The 25897-nt window shown below is 44.3% G+C and overlaps 1 protein-coding gene across 4 annotated transcripts; it reads left to right on the top strand.

Moving 5' to 3' along the window:
• The first annotated feature begins 4933 nt into the window (after positions 1-4933).
• On the top strand, positions 4934-25485 carry Znf133 (zinc finger protein 133). Of its 4 annotated transcripts, none has more exons than XM_016002971.3 (6): positions 4934-5035; positions 6214-6411; positions 10646-10724; positions 18258-18384; positions 19398-19493; positions 22353-25485. In XM_016002971.3, the coding sequence occupies exons 4-6, from the start codon at positions 18264-18266 to the stop codon at positions 24086-24088; spliced, it is 1953 nt and encodes a 650-aa protein (XP_015858457.1). In that variant the 5' UTR covers positions 4934-5035; positions 6214-6411; positions 10646-10724; positions 18258-18263; the 3' UTR covers positions 24089-25485. The 4 variants fall into 4 exon arrangements, with proteins under 4 accessions (XP_015858457.1, XP_015858463.1, XP_015858458.1 ...); XM_016002972.3 differs by lacking the exon at positions 4934-5035 and adding an exon at positions 5753-6063 and having other exon boundaries at positions 6210-6411; positions 22353-24535; XM_016002977.3 differs by lacking the exon at positions 6214-6411 and having other exon boundaries at positions 4943-5035; positions 22353-24535.
• Positions 25486-25897: the final 412 nt, after the last annotated feature.

Consider the following 25897-nt stretch of genomic DNA (forward strand, 5'->3'; position numbering starts at 1 on the left):
TAGATGGATGCAGCAGGCCTATGTAGTCTCAGCACTCAGAAGGCTGAGGCAGGAAGATCTCAATTACTGGGCTGCATAGTGAGGCCCTGTCACAAACAAAACAATACAAAACAGATCTTGTAACTTAAGGAACTAAAGTTTATGAAAAAATACTTTTCCAATTAAAAATAACCATTTGGACATATAAAATTGTGTGTGTGTGTGTGTGTGTGTGTGTGTGTGTGTGTGTGTGTGTGTCTCGTGTGCATGTACACAAGGAGGGCAGAGGTGTGTCACATTGCCCCGGAGCTGCAAGTGGTTGCCATCTGTCTGCTCTTGGTGCTATGGACCAAATTCCAGTCCTTTACAAGAACAGTACACACTTTTAAGTGCTGAGCCATCTCTCTAGCCCTATATATTATTGTAAAAATTTACCCACTGTGTGGCATATTTTTTAAGCAAAGCATGCACTATCAAAAGAGGTTATGGGGCCACGAGGGAGAGGTGAGCTGGGGGATAAGGTGAAGTTTCTGTAAGTCCTATCTAACCTATTTGTGCTCTTATATTTATTTCTGCTATCTCCCCCCCAATTTGGGTTAAGGACCTCCTTAATTTTTTTTTATGAATTAATAAAACCATTTAATGCTATGAATTTGATATAAGAATTCTGGCCCTTATGAAAAGTATTCTTGTCTGTGTTTTTAATGTGAAACAAAAGCTACTGGAACTTAAGAAAGGGTTGAGTTTACCACACACAGCTCAAAAGGTTTCCTGTTTGTTCGTGTTGGTGTGTTAAACTTGAAGACTGTGTTCATGAAGAATTGAAAGTTAGCACTTGTTATGGAATAATCTCTTTGTACACTGTAAAGATGTGTCTTTGCCAAGGTGCCTTCTGATTGGATCAATAAAGAGCTGACTGGTCAATAGCTAGGCAAAAAGAGGTTAGGTGGGAGAGCCAAATTGAGAAGATGCTGGGAAGAAGAGGGGCAGAATCACACGGAGTCACCAGGAGACACAGAGAAAAGCAAGATGAACATGCCATGCTGAAAAAAGGTATTGGCACAAAGTAGAGATAAGAAATATGAGTTAATTTATGTTGGCCCAGCTAGCTAGTAACAAGGCTAAGCTATCAGCAATCATTTATAATTAAGTCTCTTCATGTTTATTGAGGAAGATGCAGTCCCAATGAAAAACTCCACCTACAAGCACTAGTTCCATAGAACTGCTAATAAGATTAGTTAAAAGGAACTCCATTTTGGAGGCCAGAAAAATTATTGAATTAGATCCCAGAAAGTCTAGCTTCTGAGGTCATTCAAAGTTCCTGATTCTTAATAGATAACAGTGGAAGGGGATGGCATTGCTTAATTATTTGACAAGTAAGGACTGCTGTGACTGAAATAGTGCCTATTTACTTTCCCTTTTGGGGGGCTTTTCCTGAAATAATGGGATGAGCACTTAACAGCCAGTCTGTCAGTCTTCATTTAATACTCCCTACTGGGTTTATTGTGGTTCTCACAGGAATTCTTTGTTTCTGTTATAATCTCCTTTTGATGAAGAATCATTTGGGGTTTGAAGTAATGGGTTGGCAGCTCAGCCCAAGTGTTAGTGCCCTAATAACAATATACTTGACAACAACAACAATTGGGAACAAGGAGAATTACAAAATACATGGATAAAATGTATTACAAATGTATGAAAGAAAATTCAACAGTTGGGTTTATCCTCCTTTGAGAACCAAATGACTTACTCTTAAACTTACTATTCAGAGACAGTTATCTAAATATACCAGAAAGTGACAGCCTGCATATACATGCCACTGCTCAGCCCATAAAAGTCTTCATATAATTCCTTTTCCAGCAACTTGGAACATGGGACTTAAAAGCTTTTCTGTTCCATTTGCATGTAGGTGCCAATTACATGTGCCATGATTGCCACATTTAGCAACATTTTAAACGTATCCTGTGGGGTTTGTGGGTACAGCTAAGTGGTTAAGCATGAGCTTAGCATGTGGCTGGGTTCGGTTTCTATCACCCACAAATGAAGCAAAACCTGTATCCTATTAAATTCATCGCTAAGGAAGAAACATGGGCATAGAACCACATAAACTGATACCTAACCCTGGGAAGTCTCCACTCCCATGGGAATCAATGAGAGGGAAATAAGTTATTTGAGGTCTCACCAAAAAACATAGACACACTCAACTAAATAATGACAAAACTGATTCCTCAGGGACAGACTCCATCCTCTCTCCAAGGATGACATTGTGTTGTGATCATAATTGACATGGATACATCAAGTAAGGAAGGGTAAAACCAAAGTAAATTTCATACATTCTAAAAGTATGTGTCTTAGATATCAATATGACAAAGCACACTTATATAATTAAAAGGTAACTGCAAGCAATTCAGCCAGCACAAGGACATGCATTAATTCAGTATAAAGAATATAAATATGTCTATAATTTAACACAATTATGTTAGAAAGCTTTACAGAGAAGATAAAATAATGATAACTGAAACATTCATGGTGTATTTCCAAGAAAATCAGTAATACCAACCACATACCATTAGTACTTTTAAACCATTGAGCCAGGTTCTGCTGCCATGCCATGCCTTCCACCATGGAACCCTAAACCAAAGTAGTTCATTCTTCCTTATGTTGCTATTGGCCATGGTATTTTTATTACAGCAACAGAAAACTGATCTACTAGGCAAGGACCACTACCATTTGAGCTACATCTCTAGCCCCTCAAGTTAACTTAATTTTTTTGTTTTCTTTTTCTTTTACAGGGTTTCTCTGTGTAGCCTTGGCTGTCCTGGAGCTCACTCTATAGATCAGGTTGGACTTGAACTCAGAGATTCACCTGCCTCTGCCTCCTCAGTGCTGGGATTAAAGGTGCACACCACTACTGCCTGAACTTAATTCTTTAGATGAATTTTAGCACATTGTGGCTACTTTCTTTTTTGTAGGATACCCTTTTTGAAGGTATCTCACTGGTTATTTGGAGGGAGTAGGGAAAGGATAACAAATCCAATTCATTTAAAGTTCTGTATCCCATCTATGACCTTATTGACCTCACAAACTAGTTGCTATATAAGGACTAGTCTGAGCATCAGGATCATGAGAAAAATAAATTAAAATGTTGTGATTTAAAGAAATCAGCCTGCTTCCATTTTAGGCTCAAAAGCCATCCTATAGTAAAGAAGAATGAGATTCACTCTTGTTTATGATTAAATCTGTTTCTCATGGATTGGGCTGTGCTCCATCTGCAACCTTAACTACAAATAGTTCTGTACAGCCTGTTCCAGGACTAGCAATCATGCCTTTGTTTCAAAAGGTTATTATGACCATCTGTTGTTATGACAACCTTGCATACATGTCTTTGTCAGGAAGTTGTTATAACCAACTTGTTATGCTTAAGTTCTGCTTCTGTAACCCCTATTTTGCCTGCCAAGTCCCCCATTTGGAAACCTCCACTCCTGAGTGATAAAAACCTTTATCTTCTCCATGTCCAATGCTGACCTCTTGAACCCTGATTTTAGGGAGAGACAGCCAATGTACATGAATAAAAAACCTTGCTTTGACTAATTTGGCCATGATGATTTGGGTGGGTGGTCTTTCTCCTCTCATCTGTGGGACTAACATGTCCTGGTTAGTTTTTATTGTGAACTTGGCACAACTAGAGACACTTGAGAAGAGGGAACCTCAATCAAAGAATTTCCTCAATCAGTTTGGCCTGTGGGCATGTCTGTACAGCATTTTCTTAATTGCTAATTGATTACAAAATTCTTTTTAAAATGTTGTGTGTATGAGTATTTTGTTTGTAAGTATGTGCGTAGAGCACATGTGTGCCTGGTGCCTGTGCAGGCCAGGAGTGAGATCTCTTGGGACTAGTTACAGATGGTTGTGAGTCACCATATGGGTGGGGGCTTGGAATTGAACTGAGGTCATCTGTGCTCCAACATTACTTCTCTATACAGGTCCTTTTGAGGAAGACCCCATAGCCTTTATAGTTTCTAAATGAAATCCAGAGTCATGGCCATGAGCATAATGAAAACCTGCTATGCTGTGAACAGCTTTGCCCATTCTGCTGCGATTGTCCAAGGCTCAGAATGAGAGCTGGTGGTGCAGGACTGTACTCACAGCTACTCAAGGCTGACGCAGAGGACCACAAGTTTACAGCCAGCCTGAGGAATACGGGGGAGTGACCACCACCTGATCTAGCCAAATAAGCCCAGGTTTTATTGGGTGTGAAGCAGCCATGTTGACCCAATCTTAGGGTCTCAGTTTATTGTCTCCTGGGCTTTGGAGAGGAGGCAGTCAAGCTGGGACACACTTTTAAGTTTTTCAAAGCATCCAAAGATTTAGTAACTACAAGAATCTCAGGATTTAAAATTCCTGGATACACAAGCCCTTCTGTATTAGGGTTCTTCTAGGTCCTGCCTGGGGAACTTACATGTTTCAAAAGAAAAAAGTAAAATGAGAGCAGAGAATACAGCTCACTCTTAGAGCTTTTGCCTAAAATATACATGGCCCTGGCTTCAAACCTTCGCAGGTTCCCAACTCCACAGCATGTACTGAGAGACCCCAAAGAAGTCTGCTCCTCCACTGAATTACCAAGAAGCATCTCTAGGGCGCCATTTCCCCTGGCGAGTGTATGTATGTGTGTATGGGGCAGGGGCGTAGAGGGGTGGCAGATGGCACCGGATGCGGAAATCGCTGCAGGGATCACTGGGGAGTGTAGTTCCTCGGCCAGAGGCGCTGAGAGGAGAATGACTACGATTTAGGAACGTGGTCTTTGGAAGGAGGATAAGGCCTCCAGGTGCCGCAGCGCTCACACTCCAGCTAAGCGTAGCACTCAGCCAGAAACGGACCGATCGGAGGACAATGGGAGCTGCGGGCGATCCAAGCTAGTGGGTGGCGCGGGGCATGCCGGGAGGCGTGGTTCCTGCGCCTGGAGGATCCTGGGTGATGTAGTCCGGGCGCCTGCTGGGGTGGGGTGGGGGTCGCTCCTCAGCTGGTGGCCGGAGCAGCACCTTGTTCTTTGGTGGCGTTGGTGAGTGCCTCTCCCGCGGGGCCCTGTTCTGGACCGAGAGGAAGATCCTGCAGGGCTGGTCTAGGGTCTAGCCTGGGCACTGGGCAATAGTGCTGGAATCTGGGAGCTGAGGGGATGCGCAGGCACGGGTGTGTTATCTTGGGGGTGTGGGCACGCACCTCTGAGGGAGTGGTGTGAGCCTCAGCTGTGAACCCCAGTGTTATGTGGGTGCAAGGCTTGGCCTTTCTATGTTAGGATTGTTGCGGGTGGGGACAGGTTCAGCGTTGGTTGAAATCGCGGTATTGTTAGGAGCTCGCTAGTGCTCTAAGTGCCCACGAAGGTGTGGCTTAAGTGAGGAGACTTTTAGGGGTGTGATATTTACTAGGTGTTGGGGTCGGACTGTCTAGGTCTATGTGCCGCTGTGCCGCTGGAGTTTGTTTGTTTGTTTGTTTGTTTTGGTGTTTTGGGGAGCTGGTGGTCTTTGGGTCCTACCACTCCTCAACTTTGCTGGAATGTGGTCAGGGCCCCCTGCCCCAGCCAAGTAAGTCCAGGTTTCACTGAGTGTCAGGTGGCTGTGTTGACCCATTCTTAGGGTCTCAGTTTAGTGTTCCCCACTCCAAGTTAGGGCTTTGGAAAGGAGGCGGTCAAACTGGGACCCATTACTCAAGTTTTTTTTAAAGCATCCAAAGACTTAGTGACTGCAAGCACTTTTAAATTGCATTTTACTGTTTTGTTAAGGAGAAATTTCAAACAGATGGAAAGATAAAAACTCCAAAGACCTGTCACTCAGATCCAACACTTGCCACCTTGTGGCTAACCACGATTCATCTCAAAGTGAACACACTAAGAATCCTTACAACCCTAAAGACTCTGGTCTTCACAGCAGTGTTTCACAAGCTGTCACTTCACAGTTTTGTCACCTTGGCGAGGGCCTCATCTCATCGAGTCTCCAGTCTCATGTGTGAAATGATAGTAGCAGCTACCCTGAGTTGTTGTAAGGCTAGCATGAAGGCTGCCTGGAACAGTCTCTGGAATGTTCCAAGTGTCCAGTAAGTATTGACTTTCATTACTACTGGCAGAGAGGATTATCTTACACCTCCCACCAGCAGCATGCCAGGGAAGGCTGAGTTCTTAGGCTCCATCCCAGCTTACCTTCTAGGAAGTACCCACAATTCTCTTCATCTTGTCTTCTGAGGCAGGTCCATTTCCAATGCCTTTAAGGAAGAAGAGGTGCAGTGCCCTACTGGAGCTTGAGGATTTCCAAGGACTTTGCTGAACCTTTTGTTTGTTTGTTTGTTTTTTGATTGTTTTGTTCTTGTGCTTCCCATGAGCCCTGGCTGCCTACAGTACCTCCTGCCGGGGAGGATGCTTTTGGGTTCCTGACTGCCCAGCGTCAGGTGAGTCTCATTCATTTTTGCATCCTGAATCTGTTGCTGTCTTTCAACATCTTGTATCTCATGGTGTCCCACTGGGGATCAGAACCAGCTGGTTTCTCCAGGAAGAACACCTTGTTCTAAGGGTGACAGTTTTCACAGGGAATATCCAGGCCTCGTGTGCTCACTTATTACACCCCCAATCATTTCCCCTGCATTCTACCTCAGCATTTGTTTAGCCTAGGGCTTGTCAGGAGCCAGCCTGGGTCTGTCCTCATTTACTGTTTGTCCCGCTGGAATAGTTTTCAGGAATTTTCAGTTATTTTCCTGGCACCTACTTTATCTCTAACACACACACACAATTTTATTTTAAAAGATGTACAACTTTAGTGTATACAATTTCATTGTTACACCCAACAACATTAGTAACTTGTTAATATGATTTAATATTCAGTCCATATGGAGTTTGATTTTTGTTGTTTTCTTTTTCTCTCCAGTCATAACATCTGTGACGAAAGGCAGTTAAAGGAGAAGTATGTGGAATTCAGCAAGCTGGCTTCCTCCTGTTTCTCTGGGCCTTGCTGGTCTGGGTTTAACAGCTGTAACTTCTAGCTGGCTGTCTGAGTTTGCCTCGCTCCTTTGTTCTTTCCAGATTCACTTTCTCTGTGTTTGGCTGTGGAATCCTCTAGTTCCACACGTGCTCACCTAACTCTGAGGACTGTGATTGTATTTTCCGCCCGCTTGTCTCTTGCACACTGCAGTAAGGCTCTTTCATTTCCACACACCGGGATCTGATCGGACTCCATCCAGCTCTTCTCCAGATGTGCCCCACCCTACTATTTTCCAGTAATTCTTTAAAGGGGAGCAGAGACCTGGCGACTCCTTTTTAGGTTGCCCAGACTCACAACCTTCGGGACATCCTTGATTCTTGTTTTTGCTGTCTATAGTAGCCAAATCGGAAATCCGATGACCTCTAACCCCTGCCGCTCCCACTGTGGTCTGGGTCACCATTTTCCACAGAAGATTGTTGTCTTTTGACCTCTTCACGTGGTCTCTTACCCTGCCCCAAGACACGTTGGTAGAGAAACCACAAGGATCTTTTCAGCTGAAAATCAAATTATGTCATCCATTTACCAAACCCTTTCCCAGTGGCTTTTCCTCCTAATCAAAGTTAGAACCAGTGTCCTCCAGCACTAGGTCTCATTGCCCCATATTTACGTTTGCACTTCATCTCCACTCTTCTGTCCTGATATACCACATCAGCCACATCCATTGCTCCTTTACTCTGGCAGCCTTTGTTCAGACTGTCCTCTTGTCTGAGGTATTTACTCCCTCACACCCTTCAGATCCTCTGTGACCTTATAGAGCTCTCTCTAATCACTCTATTTAAAATCCCAGAGCCCAGCCACTTCTGTTACTACTTTTCCTCTGTGCCTATCCATGTTTGTTAAACTGTAGTCTTATTCATTCATCTCTTCACCCAGACTGTGGTCATTTATGTTGAACCATACAAGACAATACTCTCGACACCTTTGGTGCTTTAGTGGGTTCACAGGAAGACTGGGGTCAGCAAGGACCCCTGGTCTCACCCTCTTCGTGTAGCATGTGGTACCTGGCCCCCTGTCTCGGTGTGTTCTCTCCAGGAGGGTAGTTGGAACTTAATACATGGGATCTTAGGATTCCCAAGAGTGAAAGCTGTCTAGTGTTCTTCAGATGTAAGCTCGTGGCACAGTGTTACCTGAATCACATTTATTAGTTAAAGCAGAGGCAACCCAAAACCAAGGTTTAAATTTGGGATAATTTGAACAGGAGAAAACGTAGTGATAATATATTATAATCCCAAAGATAAGATAAGAACCCATCTAGACATAAATAAAAACTGAATTCAATAAACAGGGAGATGGGACAGCTGTTCTTACAGAGTTCTAATTAATGACTTTAGGATGGGCAGGGGAAAGAGAACATTGTCATTTTGTACATACCACAATAATAACTAGTGTGATAGGCTTCACACGTGTCTGGTTAAGTCAGTGAGTGGAGGTTTGAAGAGACACAGGTTATTGGTATAATCTCTAGCTGCCCCTCAGTAGTGTGACTGATACTGTTATACACACCAGGGAACCAATACTCCAATAGCTCAGGTTACTGCTTTCCATGTTCAGAGTAGCATGGTGGACCACACTGTCTTTTTGTGAGGAGCCACTGTATGATTTTGTGGCTGTGCCATTTTCCATTCTCACCTGTAATGTGCAGGGACAGAGTTGTGATTTTGAAAACTTGATCGGAGGCTGGTTTCTTTTGCTTAATGTCCTCTGTGTTCTTCCAGACTCCTGGGTTCTCTAGTGGATGTCTTGGAGTTGAGGCAGCTTTTCTCACCTGTCTCATATTACTTTCATATTTGATTCAGGTCAGTCATCTGTTTGGTTTTGCTTTGGAGACAGGGTCTCTCTGCATGGCCCTGGCTGTCCTAGAACTCACTGTATAGACCAGGCTGTCCTTAAAATCACAGAGATTCACCTGCCTCTGCTTCCCAAGGGCTGGGGTTAAAGGCGTGCGCCACCACATTCAGCCCCAGTCATATGTCTTAGAAATGCTTTCTTCTATCATACTTTCTATATTTGTTCTGCTCACTGTTTTTGTTTTTGCTTTCAGAAAGAGTAATTATATGAATTTATACTTTTGTCCACTTTCCTTCCTCACCTTTCTCTCTGGTCCTTTTGCATCTTTATTTTTTTTAAAGATTTGTTTATTTATTATGTATACAGCATGTATGCTTGCAGGCCAGAAGAGGGCACCAGATCTCATTACAAATGGTTGTGAGCCACCATGTGGGTGCTGGGAATTGAACTCAGGACCTCTGGAAGAGCAGCCAGTGGTCCTTAATTGCTGAGCCATCTCTCCAGCCCTTTTTTATACTATGAGGTTTTTTTCTGGTCATTTTTAAATGTCTGTCATTTTTATTTCAATCTATTTTTCTTGGATATCTTGTAATTTATTCTTCACTTTTCATAAGCAATCCTACAAATAGGCTTTATCTGTGTTTTCTTTCAGAAGTCCAGTCAAATCTTCTTGGTGTCTAGATTTCACCTGCCCATTTCTCAGTTTCTTAGTTTTTGAATTTTTGATTCTAGATGTTTCAAGATACTTAATTCAAGCTGGAGTTAGGATTTTGTTTGGTTCTTTTCTTCCTCAATATCGTTGAATGAGGTCATTTTTAGCTGAATTGTTTGGATTCTCATTTTCTGCTTTACGTTTTAATTTTAAATGATTTTTGAGATTTACTTCTATTTTACATGTATGGTGGTTTGCCTGTACATATGTCTGTGCACCACATTTCTACAGTGCCTGTGGAGACCAGAAGAGGGCATTGGATCCCCTGAGCTGCAGATGGTTGTGAGCTGCCATGTGGGTGCTGGGAATTGAACCCTGTCCTCTGGAAGTACAAACAGTGCTCTTAACCCCTCCGCTGTGCATTTTAATAGATTCCTATGTACATGTAATGGTCTTATTAACTAAGAAACACAGAGCCAAATGCAGAGTTAAAAGCCCAAGAGGTCAGAGCTGAGACTAAAAATCCTTTCTTACCCCTCGCTACCACTGCCCTCTTTCCCCTGAGAAAGAGACCTGCCTACTTCCTGTGTCTATCTTTTTATTGACTTTCTGTTCTGCCTTCTTATTGGTTGTAAACCCAACCACATGACCTCCTCGTCACTGCCTGTCTATACAGACCTCTAGGTCTCTATGGTTGGTATTGAGATTAAAGGTGTGTGTCTCCATGCTGGCTGTATCCTTGAACACACAGAGATCTGCCTGTCTTGTGATCGGGATTAAAGGCGTGCGTCACCACCACCCAACTTCTGCTATGGCTTGCTATTAGCTCTGACCCCCGGGCAACTTTATTTATTAACATACAAATAAAATCACATTTCAGCACAAATATCACCATATTCCTGTTTACATGTCTGCATTTCTGTAAAGTGAACTGCCACATCCTAGTGTTTTTGAGGCCATCTCCCCACCCTAGCTTGAGAAAATGCTTTTGTAAACTTAAATATGGTTTCCATATTTGGTTGCCGAGAAGGGAGCGGTTATAAGTCCTCTGGTATTTGTTTTCATCTGGTTTGCTTTGCAGGAACCCAGATTCCCCTGGCTTGTTTCCCCTTTACCTTGCTGTTTCCCAGAAGGTACTTTTCTTCACACTCCTTCTAGAGAAAGCGTTTTCACCCGACACCCTCTCCTTTCCGTTTTCCTTTCCCAGATGTACTTTCAAGATACCGTCCTCCTTTGGGGAGGCTGGGAAGGTGGCTCCAGGGTCCCAGAGAGCCGAGGGAATAGTGGTGAGTGCCTCCTGTCTTCATACTGGCTGTCGTGGGATGCACAGACTCTTCTCTTGTCCTGACTGTCGTGTGGGTGCTTACCAGGGTCCAGGGCCTGTTCCGTCTGAGTGATCGCACCTGCAGGCACCACTGAGCGTCCCTTTGTGCTTAGCCTGTGTCCGTTTTTTTTACCCAGTGATTAACTCTGCACCACACAGTTCTTCAGTGTGAAACAGTGTGCACATTCCTTTGTTCATCTTCAAACCTCCTCTTGGCTGAGAGTGACCCCACAGTAAAGAACAGGAAGAAGCGGGCATCTCTCTCCCTCACAGACAACAATTGGATTGCTGGAATATGTCAGCATACCTATTTTGAAAGAGTTTAGCTCTAGCCTACAGATTCCATTGGGAAGACGTGAATGACATGCCAGTTGGTTTCAGCTCTTGATAGAGTAGTGGTCATCTGCCCTCTTGCCCCTCATGGCCAGCAGCTGTGTCCATGTTACTGCAGCAGCTGGCATATAGCTGCTGGGAGCCTTCTATCCAGGTGTCAAGGGTATGTGTTCTGGTGGTTGTTACTGATCTCATCTCCGCCAGCTACAGTGGCTACGTAAGAACTGGGAAGTTAGAAAGATTTGGAAGGCAACAGGAAAGAGTCACTGGAACTGCAGATAGCACCACTGAAATTAAGTTTGGGGACCATGAAAAATATCAACAGAAAATAAACAGAGACTTAGGCATCTATTGGGACACCAGGTAAACCAATATACACTGGTAGGGTTATCATCAGCTCTTTTGTTTGTTTTCTGTTTTTTTGAGACAGGGACTCACTATATAGCCCTGGCTGACCTGGAATTCTCTGTGTAGACCACATTGGCCTCAAACTCATAGAGATCCACTTGCCTCTGCCTCCAGGTGCTAGGTCCTAATGGTGTGTGCCACCACTCCTGGCCACTGTGGGAAAAGGGGAAGAGGAGAGGCATTTGAGGAAATAGTGGCCTCACATTTGCTGGGTGGCATGAATATGAACAGACAAGGCGCTGAGCAGCACAAGGTGGGACAGGCTGGGACATCTACACCGGGACACAGGATAGTGAAAGGATTAAACCAGACTTCAGAGACTATTTGGAAAAGAGCAAGAAGAAAGCAACCCTGAGTACATGGGATCCTAAATGAGACTATCAGCGATATCTCATCGTCCATCTCCGAGGGCAGGAAGCAGCAGATTGGTAGTTCTGCTTTGATCACAGTGCATAAAGATGAACAAGGGTAAACCAACTCGATCTAACAGACATCCCAATGAAACCGGATATTGCCCTCTCAAGTGCATATGGATAGCTTTCAGCATCCATATGCATTACATTGCACCACAGATTACCAGTAATCTTAGAAAGGTATATATCATACACCACAGTGAAATAAAACTATAAACCAGCAGCAGAAGGAAAACCAAAAAATCCTCACATACCTGGAAATTAAATAGTATATCCAAACCAATGTGTGAAAGAGGAAATCAGAAACTTCTAGAGACAAGTGAAGGCAAAAACACAAATTATATGGTGGAATCAATGTTGAGCAACAGTTTGAAGCATAGTGCTTAGATTTAAGGAGATGAGGAGGCCAGGAGGTGGTGGTGCACGCCTTTAGTCCCAGCACTCGGGAGGCAGAAGCAGGTGGATCTCTGTGAGTTGAGGCCAGCCTGGTCTACAAAGTGAGTTCCAGGACAGCCAGGGCTGTTACACAGACTAACCCTGTCTGGAAAAAAACAAACAAGCAAAAGAAGAGAAGGGGGAGGGGGAGGGGGAGGAGGAGAAGACGACAACTAGGGCCTGGAATGCAGCTCAGTTGACACAATGTTTTTCTAGCCTGCAAGTAGCCCTGGGTTGATCCTCAGCACCACATAATCCAAGTATGGTGGCCCAAACCTGTAACTCCAGCCTGTGTGGCGATGCAGAGAGCTCAGAAGTTCAGAGTCATTCTCAAGTACGTAGCAGATTCGAAGCCAGCTTAGGCTACATGAGAACCTGTCCTTAAAAAGACACAGGGAAAAAGAAGAGTCTAGGGGAACAACTTAGAGAGAGCTGGAACACAAATGAAACTATTAAACCAAAAGTAATAAATAACAAAAATAATAAATATTACAATAAAAGCAAATGAAATAGAGGGGCTGGATTTATTGGTGCATACCAATGTTTCCAGTACTTGGAGGGCTGAGGCAGGAGGTTTGCTTTAAATTGTAGGCCAGCCTGGGCTACATAGCAAGTCTAAAAACAACCCCCCCCCAAAAAAAGGAAAATTAATCAAACTTAAAGTTCTCCAGAGGCATCAAAATTTATAACTATATTAAAATGTGAATTATTCAAATAAGAAATGAAAAATGAGGTAGAAATTAAGAGGATTATAAGAGTACTATAAACTGTGCACCACCAAATGAAACAGACTTTGAAGAGGGGGTAGCAAAGAAATGGACATCCCAACTAAGACTTGACTCAGTCATTGAGCCCTGCTCACCAAGAAGGGCTTGTGACCTGGTGGCTTCACTGGGAAATCCTACCAAACACTTAAAGAAGAGCTAATGCCAGCCCTCACACTTTCCCCCAAATATGGAAAATTGGATAAATTATTCTTTGAAGTCAGTATTACTCTTGGTGCCCAAACCAGACAAGGACACCAAAAGAAAACTATAGATTTGTTACAGTGAGAAAAAGAAAGGAAAAAAAAACCCTTCAAGAAAATGCTAACGGAATTGAAAAGCACATTAAAAGAATGATGTATTCTAGGAAGGATCGATTCTTGGGATGTAAAGATGATGGTTCAACATTAAAAAAAATCAGTGTATCACATCACATTGTTAGTTGAAGGAAAAGCCACATGATCATTCTGCTGGATGCAGAAATGTACTTGACAAATTAAATGCCTTTATATGAAAACTACTTAAAGGAGAGGCCGTATGAGAAACTCTCACAGTGTGTGTATGCCAAGATGAAAGGCTAGATAGCCATAACACAGGGACAGGATAAAGATGCCCACTTTTGCCAGGCGGTGGTGGCACACACCTTTAATCCCAGTACTTGGGAGGCAGAGGCAGGCAGATCTCTGAGTTCAAGGCCACTCTGGCCTACAGAGCTAGTTCGGGACAATCAGGGATACACAGAGAAACCCTGATTGAAAAAACAACAACAAAGGAATACCACTTTTGCACTTGCATCAACAGAGTATCAGAAGTTCTAGCCAGTGAAAAAGAAACACAAAGCATTGATTTCAGAAGAAAACAATAAAATTACCTCTTTAGAAATGGTGTAATCTTACATGTTGAAGATCCTATAGATTACATGCATGTACACACCTATTAGAACTAATTTATAGCAACAACACACAAAACCAATTTGATATCTGTAGACTAACAATGAGCAACACTAACAGAGAATTAGAAAAAAAACTCTATGCATCAAAAGGAGTAAAATACTCAGAACTAACCAAGGATATGAAAATGAAAGAACATCGCTGAAAGAATTAAAGAAACAGGGCTTGGGGTGTATCTCAGAAATAGAGAAAAAAAAAAAACCCTTCAAGAAAATGCTAACGGAATTGAAAAGCACATTAAAATAATGATGTAATCTAGGAAAGATCGATTCTTGGGATGTAAAGATGATGGTTCAACATTTAAAGAATTATAAGAATTTATGAGCGTTTATGAGAATCTGACTTCAATCTTCAGTACCACCAGAGTGAAAAAAGAAAAAAGAAACGAAAGAAGTCACAAATAAATGGAAAGGTGCCATGTGCTATTGGACTGAAAACTTAAATACCACTGAAACCATAATTCAGGCTCAATGTAAACATCTATCAAAAGCTCAGTGACTTTTGTTTTACAGAAATAGAGTTCACCCTAAAGTTCATGTGGGATCTGAGGGACTCTGAGTACCTGGAGCCATCATGAAAGAGAACAAGGCTGAAGGACTTCAGCTGTAGATTGCATGAATTTCCAGAAAGTAATTCTAATCCCAGCTTCAGTCCTGGTATAGATAGACCGATGGACAGAAGAGAAGACATCAAAGTCAACCCTGGCACATGTGGCCAAATGGTTTTCAGCAAGAGTGCAAAAGCATCCAGTGTGGAAAAGACAAGGTCTGTCAGAAAAGAGAAGGTGAACACTTAGCTTGCACCATGTGCAGGGGAAGGGAGGGAGTCAGGACCCAGCATGAGAGCCCCACTGTATACCTCTGAAAGGAAACAGGTGCATGGGATACTGGACTTGGTGATTTCTTGGAAATGGTATCAAAAGCACAGACAACAAAAGGAAAAGAAGTAGAAATACTGGGCTTCATTAGAACTTTACATTTTTCATCAAAAGGAAAGAATCCTATTTGTAAGTTACCTAACTGAGAAGGAATGTCAAGAATATAGAAAGGACATATAACAAAAGATTCAGTGTGTTCAAATGGTATGTGTCAGCATTTTTGCAAAGAAAATGCAGATGTGACCAACATATTATCATTCTGTCACTGTAGTGCAATACCTGAAGTAATCGGTTTACAAATTAAAGCTTCATTCTGGCTCAGGGTTTGGAAGGTTCTAGTCTATGGTGGCTTTGGGCTTGTAGTAAGGCAGCAAATGGCCATGGAGTGAATGGGGGAACAAAACCACTTACATGGAGAACCAGGGACCAGAGAGAAGTGAAATGGGCCGTGGTCTCAGAGTTCTCTTTGAGGGCATGCTCCCACTGACTCAGTTCTTAAAGGTTCTGCTCCCTCCCAGTAGTACCTTTCTGGGGTCAAGTCTGTAACCCATGATCTTTTAAAGGATACCTAGTATACACACTTGCCAGCCAGTGAGCACATAAAAAGTACATAAGCACATAAAAAGTAACCAGTATTGAGATGCACGTAAAGACTTTATTCCCATGTCTATCATTATTATTTTTTAAAAGATTTACTTATTTATTATGTATACAGTGTTCTGCCTGCGTGTATGCCTGCAGGCCAGAAGAGGGCACGGATCTCATTACAGATGGTTGTGAGCCACCATGTGGTTGATGGGAATTGAACTCAGGACCTCTGGAAGAGCAGCCAGTGATCTTAACTGCTGAGCCATCTCTCCAGCCCTCCCTCCATGTCTATTATTAAAAAGGGATGGGGGATGGGGAGATGGCTCAGTTGCCAAAGTGCCTGCTGCACAGGCATGAGAACCTGAGCTTAGATGTCCAGCACCCATGTAAAGAGCTAGGCATAGCAACATGCATCTGTAAGCACAGCACTGGTAGGGAGGTGAGGGCCTAGGTGGGTCCCTGGAGCTCATGGTCATCCAGCCTAGTGGATGAATGAGCTCTAGGTTCATCAAGAGATCCTGACTCAAAAAATAGGAAGAGTAGGCTGGGAGTGATGGCATATACCTGTAATCCCAGTACTCAAGAGGTAGAGGCAGGTGTGTCTCTGTGAGTTCAAGGCTAACTTGGCCTTCATAGTGAGTTCCAGGCCAGCCAAGGTTATATAGTGAGATCTTTTCATATAAATAGATAAATATTTGTCTGGCCTCCATACACACAAATGCACGCTCCCCCCCCCCTCCCCACCAACATACATATAAACCACACAGTAATGGTTTTAGGGAGGGTATGGAAAAACTAGAGCCCTTTGTACATTGTTAATGAAATGGATGTGGCACTGTGGACACAGAATTACCATTTGATCCAGTTAAGTCCACTTTTGGGCATGCACTCAAAAGAATTGAAGGTGCCAGGTGGTGGTGGTACAAACCTTTAATCCTAGCACTTGGAAGGCAGAGGCAGGTGGATCTATGTGAGTTTGAGGCCAGCCTGGTCTATGAAGTAAGTCTCAGGACAGCCAGAGATTTTACACAGAGAAACTCTGTCTTGAAAAAACAAACAAGACAAACAAAAAGAAGGTAAGAACCCAGATATTGGGTGTACATAGCAATTATTCACAGTAGCTAGAAGCTATGTCCATCAATTACAGAAGAGATGTAACATACAAATGCAGTGAAATATTGCTTAGCTTTCCAGAGGAATGACAAGAGTGTGTGTTTCTATGAGCCTTAAAGGTGCGCTAACTGAAATAAGCCACACATTGTGTGACTCCCTTTATATATAGGGACAGAAATGGCCTTTACTAGAGTTGGGAAGTTACTTTTCAAGACAGAGTTTCTGCAGGGAAGTGCTGAGAATGTTGTGGAGAGAGAAGTGGCCATGGTTGGCAGCACCCTTGATGCTACTCAGCTGCATGCTTACTGGTAAAACAGTGATTTTCACATTGTGTATATTTTACCACAGTAAAAGTTAATCACTCCACTTACTTGGTTCCATTCTGGATAGTCAGCTCTCCCTGCCCATGGTTTGGGCCTCCCTTTTCCCTCTGCCTGTGCCTAGGATGCCCTAGGCTCTGCTCCCCATAGCCTTATCTGGAATACTAGTGCCTTGTTTTTCCCTCAGTTCCTTTCTGTCCAAAGGACTGAGTACCTGGGCCCGGGGTTAGCAAACCTCTTCACAGCATGTTCTCAGTCAAGGAGCCGAGGAGAATGAATCTGGGTACAGGAGAATGGGGTGGACATGAATAGCAAGAGGTCCCACTGTGGCACCCAGTGTGTGTGGGTTTAATTGCCATTAGCCATGTTTTCCATGTGAGAAAGCTGAAGCACTGGTTTATGACAGAGTTGGGCCTGAAACTCGGGGACTGCGGCTCAGATACCTCACCACCCCTCTGTGCCTCTCAGCTCGGGCTGAGTTGTAGCTTCTTTAGGCTTTGGTGTTATGGAACTGTATGAATTTCAGATGCTTCAACATGAATATCATGTGGTAGACTATTTGGTCTCTTACATTTTTAAAACTTAGAAAGTCTGGGGACTGGAGGAGTGGCTACATGGTTAGGAGAGTACACTGCTCTCGCAGAGGACCAGCACCTTTAGGGTGGCTTACACTCCCTGTAACTCTAAGTCCAGGAGACCAGATGCCCTTTGTGTGCATCCTCTGTGTACACCTATATGTATGTGCATACACATAGACATGCGTGCATCTACACAAATAAAAACTGAAAAACAAACCCAGTAACTCAGAAAGGCTCTTAGGCCTTACTGTTTTTTGTTGTTGTTGTTGTTTGTTTGTTTGTTTGTTTGTTTGTTTGTTTCCCCTGAGACAGGTTTGTCTGTGTAGCCCTGGCTGGCCTGGAACTTGCTCTGTAGACCTGGCTGGCCTCAAACTCACAGAGATGAGACTGGGATTAAAGGCATTCACCATCACCACCCAGCTTGTTGTTTAATTTTTATGTGTTGACTTTTCTGCTAGATTTAAAATTCTCAGGACTTACAGTTTTACTTTTTGCATGAACAAACTAGCCTACCAGAACTTTGAATCTCTAGGTTCGTAAATGGTACTGACTAGGTAGATACAGGGGTTAGAGGTCTCAGATCATATGGCATCAGGGTGGCAGCCAGCGCAGATGCAGTCTTTCTCACTGCCTCTGCTGGGGTAGCCTCTCAGTGCCCTCACCCTGTGCCACATCAGGGCTGGCTTGGGGCCAAGCAGGACCGTTCTGTGTTACAGGTGCACATGGCATTCAGAGATGTGGCTGTGGATTTCTCCCAGGAGGAGTGGAGCCTGCTGAACCCTGCTCAGAGGTCCCTGTACAAAGAGGTGATGTTGGAGAACTACAGCAACCTGGTCTCTCTGGGTAAGCCGAGTGTCTCTCAGGACTGACGTTCTCAATTAGTGCATATATACACAGAAGTTTAGGCTGCACTTGTAGCAGCCATCTTACTTTTTGGCTTGTTTGACATGAGTAAAGACATTTTGTTCTCTGCTTTCTTGGGAAGTCTCATTTTGTAGAGTTGAACATCAGTCAGAGTGTGTGTGTGTGTGTGTGTGTGTGTGTGTGTGTGTGTGTGTGTGTGTGTGTGTACTCTGCATCTCTAGGCTTTTCCCTCCAGTCTGGGTTTAAATAAGACAGGTGTGTCAGACTTTTCATTTTTGTGACAAACACCCATGAAAACAACTTAAAGGAATTACTTTTCTTGTTTTTGTTTTTGAGGCAGGGTCTCACTATATACCACCGACTGTCATAGAATTCACTACATACACTAGGTTGTCCTCAAACTTGTAGAGGTCCATCTGCCTCTGCCTCCCAAGTGTTGGGATTAAAGGCGTGTGTCACCATGCTCAGAAGGAGGACTTAGGTATTTCAGCTCACAGTTCCAGTGTGTTGTGGTAGTGGGGCTTGATAGATGATAGCGGTATACTTCATGGCAGCTAGGAAGCAGAGAGAGGGAGGAGGGTAAACCTGTATGTGTGGACTTTCCCCCATCTCTCTTCTACTCAGGCCCAGCCTATGGGGTGATGCCACCCCCTTTCAAGGCAGGTCTTTCTTCCTAGTGAGTCCTCTCTGGAACCTCTCATAGACAGTCTGAACGGTGCGCTTTACTGATCTAGACATTTCTCTACCCAATCAGGTTGAGAGTCAGGATTCACTTTAATAGAGTTTTGCGCCCCCCCCCCCCAGCATGGAGTAGAATCAGTGTATCCTCCTCTGAGTTCACTGTCCCGATAATCTCAAGTAACTGTTAACCCTTGGCACTGCCCCCTGAAGCTCCTCCCTCAGTCTTTGCTTTTGAGTCTATTCCAAAGGCCAAGTCAGAATTCCTTCTACACCTAACCTACAGCCATCCTGTTTTCTTTTCTGGTGAGCAGGAATCCCATTTTCAAAACCAAAACTCATCACCCAGCTAGAGCAAGGGAAAGAAACATGGCAAGAGGAGAGAACATGTCCACAGGTGGCCTGCCAAGGTGAGTGGGAAAGGCCTGAGCATATGGGATACAGGGCTGATAGCGGCCCAGGATGCTGAAGAGAAGAGGCAGAGATGAGGAACTGAGGATTTGACCCATAGGGCCACCCTGTCTTCATGCAGGAGCATTCCTGGGGTCTCTTGTCTCTTTTTCCTTGAAGCCTTTTGGCCTCCTGCCACTGCTTTCTGAGTACTGGGATTAAAGTCATGCACCACCATGCCTGACTGAGTTTTTTTTTAAACTTATATTTATATTTAAACTTATATCAGTATTGATTAAATCTGTGTAAACTATAAATACAGGAGCACCTGTAGACTTAAGATACTTTATAAACTAATTTGTTGACCTGATCATATTTTGTGTTCCATTTGTCCTGAGACTAAATAGTCCAGAGTGTACACATAACGGCAGATTCACAGTCAGTGGAAAAGATCATCCAGTGGAAAATTGAAATTTGTCTTCCTGTCACTTCATATAGATGTTAAAACAATGTTGAACTTTCTTTGAAGGGGCCAGCTTAATTCTGAGTTGTGTTGACTACAAATAAAAGCCAGCCACTTTGTGTGTACCCACAGAAGTTAGAAGACCATAAATAGGGCCATAAATAGAAACCCAGACTCAGCTATGATGTGAGTTGTGTAACACCTTAGATTACACAAACCAAAGCTGGTAAAAAGCAGCCAGGCTTCGGATACACCCAAGAAACAGGCCTGAGGCACTGCTGGCTGCCTAGGCAAGGTGTTCCATAGAAGTGGGGCTGGGGAGGGATGGGTATCGGGTTGGATCAGAGGCTCCCAGACTGTCAATCACACCTGTAGTGACAACCAGTGGAGCCACTGATGGGAAAGAATTGCACCAGGTGCTGGAGAGATGACGCAGCAGTTAGGAGTTGTACTTGCTAAGGACCCAGGTCAGTTCTCAGCACCCACATGGTGGCTCACCATCACTGAACTCTACAGGCACCAGGCACACATGTGGTGCACATACATACATATATGCAGACAAAGCATTCGGACACATAAAAAGTTTCACTAAAAAAGAATTGTACCTAGTTACTTATGACATACTGAAAGATAAAAGGGAAGGTATTTCTTTAGTAGTCTGCCATGTAGAAAGAGTAAAAGACTTTCATGCTAGGAAAGGGTGGTTACTTTAATAATTAAGACAGTTGTTCTGATTGTGCTAATTCGTTTATGACTGAAAACTGCATTTGGTATAGGGTAGAATAGTGTAATTCTGATAACTGTGATTGTGCATTGGCTCAGGAAAAGAGTGTCTAGGCAGATTCAGTAAGATCTGTACTAATTGCTCAAATTGGTTGGTCATTGATTGCCTTCAGCTGACCAGAACCAGCACCGATCACATAGTACAACAAGAGGTGTAGTGTAGAGAATTGTTTTCTGGGTTTTGTTTTGGTTTCTTTTCAACTTCAGTGGTCATTTGATGTTTGTGCTGAGTCTTCTTGGGACCTAGCCCTTCTTTGTCACAAACTGTCTCTGCTGTTAGACCCGCGTCCAGGGTTGTCTTTGGTCCTGTTGACACCTAGGCAGTGTGTCCTGTAGTTTTGTTCTTATAAACATGCTCTTGCTATGTGGTCCAGCTGCCCTTAAACTCGATGTGTATATCAGGCCTCAAATTCCTGATGCTCCTGCCTCAGCCTACCAGTCTTTCCTCTCCCCCTCAGAATCCCCTCGTGTTTTCTGCCTGCCTGCTTGCCTGTCTCTCTCTCCCCCTATGTTTCTAGGGATCAACCCAAGTCTTGTGAGAGCTAGGCAAGCACTCTATCATTCAGCTATATTTCTTTCTTTTTTTAAAAAAAAATAACTTATTTATTTTATTTCGTGTTCATGTGCATTAGTGTTTTGCCTGCATGTATGTCTCTGTGAGAGTGTCAGGTCCCTTGGAACTGGAGCTACAGACAGTTGTGAGCTGCCATGTGGGTGCTGGGAATTGAACCCGGGTCCTCTGGAAGAGCAGTCAGTGTTCTTAACCGCTGAGCCATCTCTCCAGCTCCATTCAGCTCTATTTTTAACCCCCATGTTTATTGTTTTAACTATGGTTGTGCTGTTCCCTGCCTTGTAGAAATTCTCACAAAGTAGTCCACTGATCGGTGTCTGTCGAGTGGGGACACCCTGGTTCAAGTGTGTCATGCATTTCTGTTGAACCGTTCTTTCTCTTCTCTAAAACACTTGTTGGCTGGAGCGGGGCATTCACATGCTGTGGTACCCGTACAGAGGCCAGAGGACAACTCGTGGACTAAGTTCTCTCCTAACACGTGTGCAGATTTGGTGGCAGGCACCTCGACCCACTAACACCATCTGGGCTACCCACTCATCTCCTGTGCTGTCTTGCACTCAAGTTGGGATGATGCTTTCTCAGCCTGCCTACTTCATCCTCCAGAACGTCAGGAGATGTTTCCACGTGGGTTTTGTTAATAGCTCTCTGTCAAAAGCACAGCTACACAGTACACACAGCGGACGTAGTTTCTGTCTCGGTGTGGTTGTGAGTCAGGGGTAATTGTAGTAGTAACTGTGTGGAGACTTGTGTATTGGCCTGATTCACATCTCTGTTAACTGTGGTGCTTTTGGTAGCCTCGCGTCTGCAGTGCTTATCCGGATGGGGTAGGAGATGTGAGATGTGGTGATGGGCTAGGGAGGAAGTCGTGTAGAGGAGGTCTTGGGGGTGGCACTGAAGGACAAGGTGCGTGTAGAGGAGGTCTTGGGGGTGGCACTGAAGGACAAGGTGAGTGTAGAGGAGGCCTTGGGGGTGACACTGAAGGACAAGGTGCAGTCACTGTTAGGTTGGGTAGGATTGTTTGGGCCGTCAGGACTCCATTCTGACTCATTTTTGTCTCTGCAGCACAGGCAAAGCGGGAACTCTGCCCCGGTCCTGTCTGCCCTCCAGATCTCACCAATCAGAAACTCCCTGTGCAGCACGTGCTGAGTGATCGCGCCCCATGGATCGTCACACGCCTATGTGACCCAGGGGGCTTCTGTCATGGGGCCCAGGAGAAGCAGCAGGGAGTCTCTGATAAGAGCTCCTGCAGAGAGAAATCAGAAGGTGGAGAGAGAGAAGGTGCCAGGCCTCCATCTAGAAGGACAAAGAAAAGGAGTTTGGGAGCCCGCTGCAGGCCACCCCAAAGGCAGCCCCCAGTCAGCTCTCGGAATGGCATCAGATGGGTAGGGGTGGAGGCCAGTTCAGCTCAAGCTGGGAGCACGGAAGAGCCCGAGAAGTTGCTGAAGCAGATAGAAGCCTTGGGATTTGGAACGGTCAACTGCGGAGAGTGTGGGCTGGGCTTCCGCAAGATGACGAACCTGCTTAGTCACCAGAGAGTCCATTCAGGGGAGAAGCCATATGTGTGTGGGGTGTGTGAGAAGGGCTTCAGTCTGAAGAAGAGCCTTGCCAGACACCAGAAGGCACACTCTGGGGAAAAACCCGTGGTGTGCAGGGAGTGTGGGCGGGGTTTTAACCGGAAGTCGACACTCATCATTCATGAGCGGACGCACTCGGGCGAGAAGCCTTACATGTGCGGTGAGTGTGGACGAGGCTTTAGCCAGAAGTCAAACCTCATCATCCATCAGAGGACACATTCAGGGGAGAAGCCGTATGTGTGCAGGGAGTGTGGCAAAGGCTTCAGCCAGAAGTCAGCTGTTGTGAGGCACCAGAGGACGCACTTGGAGGAGAAGACCATTGTGTGCGGTGACTGTGGCCTTGGCTTCAGCGACAGGTCAAACCTCATCTCCCACCAGCGGACGCACTCAGGGGAGAAGCCTTATGCCTGCCAGGAGTGCGGGCGGTGCTTCAGGCAGAGGACAACCCTTGTCAATCACCAGAGGACTCACTCAAAGGAGAAGCCTTACGTGTGTGGTGTCTGCGGGCACAGCTTTAGCCAGAATTCAACCCTCATTTCTCACAGGAGGACGCACACTGGGGAGAAGCCATACGTGTGTGGGGTGTGTGGGCGAGGCTTTAGTTTGAAGTCGCACCTCAACAGACACCAGAACATCCACTCAGGGGAGAAGCCTATTGTGTGCAAGGATTGCGGCCGAGGCTTCAGCCAGCAGTCAAATCTCATCCGGCACCAGAGGACGCACTCCGGGGAGAAGCCCATGGTGTGTGAGGAGTGTGGACGAGGCTTCAGCCAGAAGTCAAACCTCATCGCACACCAGAGGACGCACTCGGGGGAAAAGCCGTACGTGTGCCGAGACTGTGGGCGAGGCTTCAGTCACCAGGCTGGGCTCATCCGACACAAGAGGAAGCATTCGAGGGAGAAGCCATACGTGTGCAGGCAGTGTGGCCTGGGTTTTACCAACAAGTCAGCTCTGATCACACATAAGCGGGCCCACTTGGAAGAGAAGCTTCGTGTGTGCAGGGAGTGTGGTCAAAGCTTCGTCCAGAAGTCACACCTCACCTCGCATCAGATGGCACACAAGAGGGAGGAGACTCACACATGCAGGACCTGTGGGCAAGGCTTTAGGCAAAGGTCTCACCTTAGCAGACACAGGAAGATGAAATGTGCCCACCACCAACTGCCCCTGCAGCCTGACTCTGAAGCCTATTTGGGGCAGCCGTCTGACCCTTTCTGTTCCCTTTGAAAATGAAGATTTTCAAAGAAAGGATTCATTGTCCGAACTCTTACACTTCCATGAAGTAGGAAAATGGACTTCATAAGACCCGTGGACAGTGACTCAGCCTACTTCCTTTCCAGTCTCATGTCGTGTGGCCTTTTGTCTAGTAAACTTGGCTTCTTTACAAGTCTGCAACCTGACCTGTGATTCTCATTCTCTTGGGAAGTGGACCATTCAGGCATCGTGAACTCACTGTTCACAAAAGATCCATTGCTTGGATGACAAGGGCACAGCTGCAAGGCTGTTAAGGCTTCGGAAAGATTAAATGTGTGGCTCAGCAACCACGCCAGGTGCTTTCAGGGACTATCAAGGCAGTCAGTCATTCCACAACATTTTGATACTTCAATCCACTTTGTGGATGTGGTTTTATCTAATGGAATGCAATTCCATTAAAAGTATTGGAAACCCAATAGCAATACCAACTGAGAAATGTGATTTTCTTTTTCATCCAAATTCACTCCAAAAGTTGTTTTTATACCTCAATGTGCATACCCGATTTTTATAAGATGGCCCAGAAATGCAGTTAGGTTTTTCTTTTCTTTTTGATTTTATGTAGTTAGGTGGTTTGCCTGCATGTATCACATGCATGCTTGAGCCTCTGGAGGCCAGAACTTAAAGCAACATCAGATGCCTTATAACTGGAGTTGCAGATGGTTGTGCATCACCACGTGGGTGCTGGGAACTGAACCTGGTTCTCTGCAGGAGCAGCCATTGCACTTTGCCTCCAAGCCATGGCCTCAGTCCCCAAGCGCAGTTTTTCATCCAAATTTGCATACTAGGATTATCTAGATACAATAGCTTACTATATTTTCCTTCCAAAATGCTCCTGAAACTAGAATTTTTTCATCCAAATCCATTAGTTCTTGTAGTCTTTAGGAAATAATTGTGCCAGATTTAAAGGAAGTGACTCAGGTATGTGATTTTTTTTTTTCCTTAGGTTTTTCAAGTGTTCATAAATGATGTGCTACATTATTTACAAACTATCAAGAAGTGAATGGTTCATATCCTTCCACTCAAGTGTAGGGTTTTGGGGGACACAAGTGTGTTATCAGGTTTCCCTCTGGGTGATCAAGAAACAAATTAAAAACCAAATTTATGTAAATAGTGTGGACTTGGGGGAGGGAAAAACCATACTTCTTCCCAGATTTCCTAGAAATGTGGTATTTTCATTTACATCTGCTCAAGTGTGGAGGTTTATAGAAACTAAATCTTCTAAGATATACAGAAAATGTAACTTCTTACCAAATTCACTGAAATAGTGGAGGTTTTTTTTTTTTGTTACATATCCTTTGCAAGAGTTTTCTTCTAAATGGCATTGAAGTATGATTTTCTAGTCAAACTGGCTCAAATAGAGACGTTTTGAGAAATAATTCTTATGCCAGAATTTTCTTCCAGTGTGGCTTAAAGACTTTATATTTCATCCAAACTTCTTGACTTGATGGGTACTGGGGTGGGGTGGGGGAAATAAGCCCTGTTACACACAAATAGTAAGAAAATACTTGTTAAATTTTGTAACTTCCTAACTGTTAGACATGAGATCTGTGCTATATTTCTCCACAATGGTTCCTAAACATGATTTTTAAGTAATCAAATTCAGGGCCGGGCAGTATTGGCGCATGCCTTTAATCCTAGCACTCGGGAGGCAGAGCCAGGCGGATCTCTGTGAGTTCTAGGCCAGCCTGGTCTACAGAGTGAGATCCAGGACAGGCCCCAAAACTACAAGGAGAAACCCTGTCTGAAAAATAAAACAAAACAAAACAACAATAGCAAAATCAA

Source organism: Peromyscus maniculatus, chromosome 4, assembly GCF_049852395.1.
Source record: "Peromyscus maniculatus bairdii isolate BWxNUB_F1_BW_parent chromosome 4, HU_Pman_BW_mat_3.1, whole genome shotgun sequence".
In the NCBI taxonomy this organism is placed as follows: Eukaryota; Metazoa; Chordata; class Mammalia; order Rodentia; family Cricetidae; genus Peromyscus; species Peromyscus maniculatus.

Bases quoted from the DNA above. Each gene is read 5' to 3' on its own strand.
- Znf133 (XM_016002971.3), top strand. From the start codon at position 18,264: ATGGCATTCAGAGATGTGGCTGTGGATTTCTCCCAGGAGGAGTGGAGC. The intron at 18,385-19,397 runs GTAAGCCGAGTG...TCTGGTGAGCAG, and splicing joins CAGCAACCTGGTCTCTCTGG to GAATCCCATTTTCAAAACCA. The intron at 19,494-22,352 runs GTGAGTGGGAAA...TTGTCTCTGCAG, and splicing joins TCCACAGGTGGCCTGCCAAG to CACAGGCAAAGCGGGAACTC.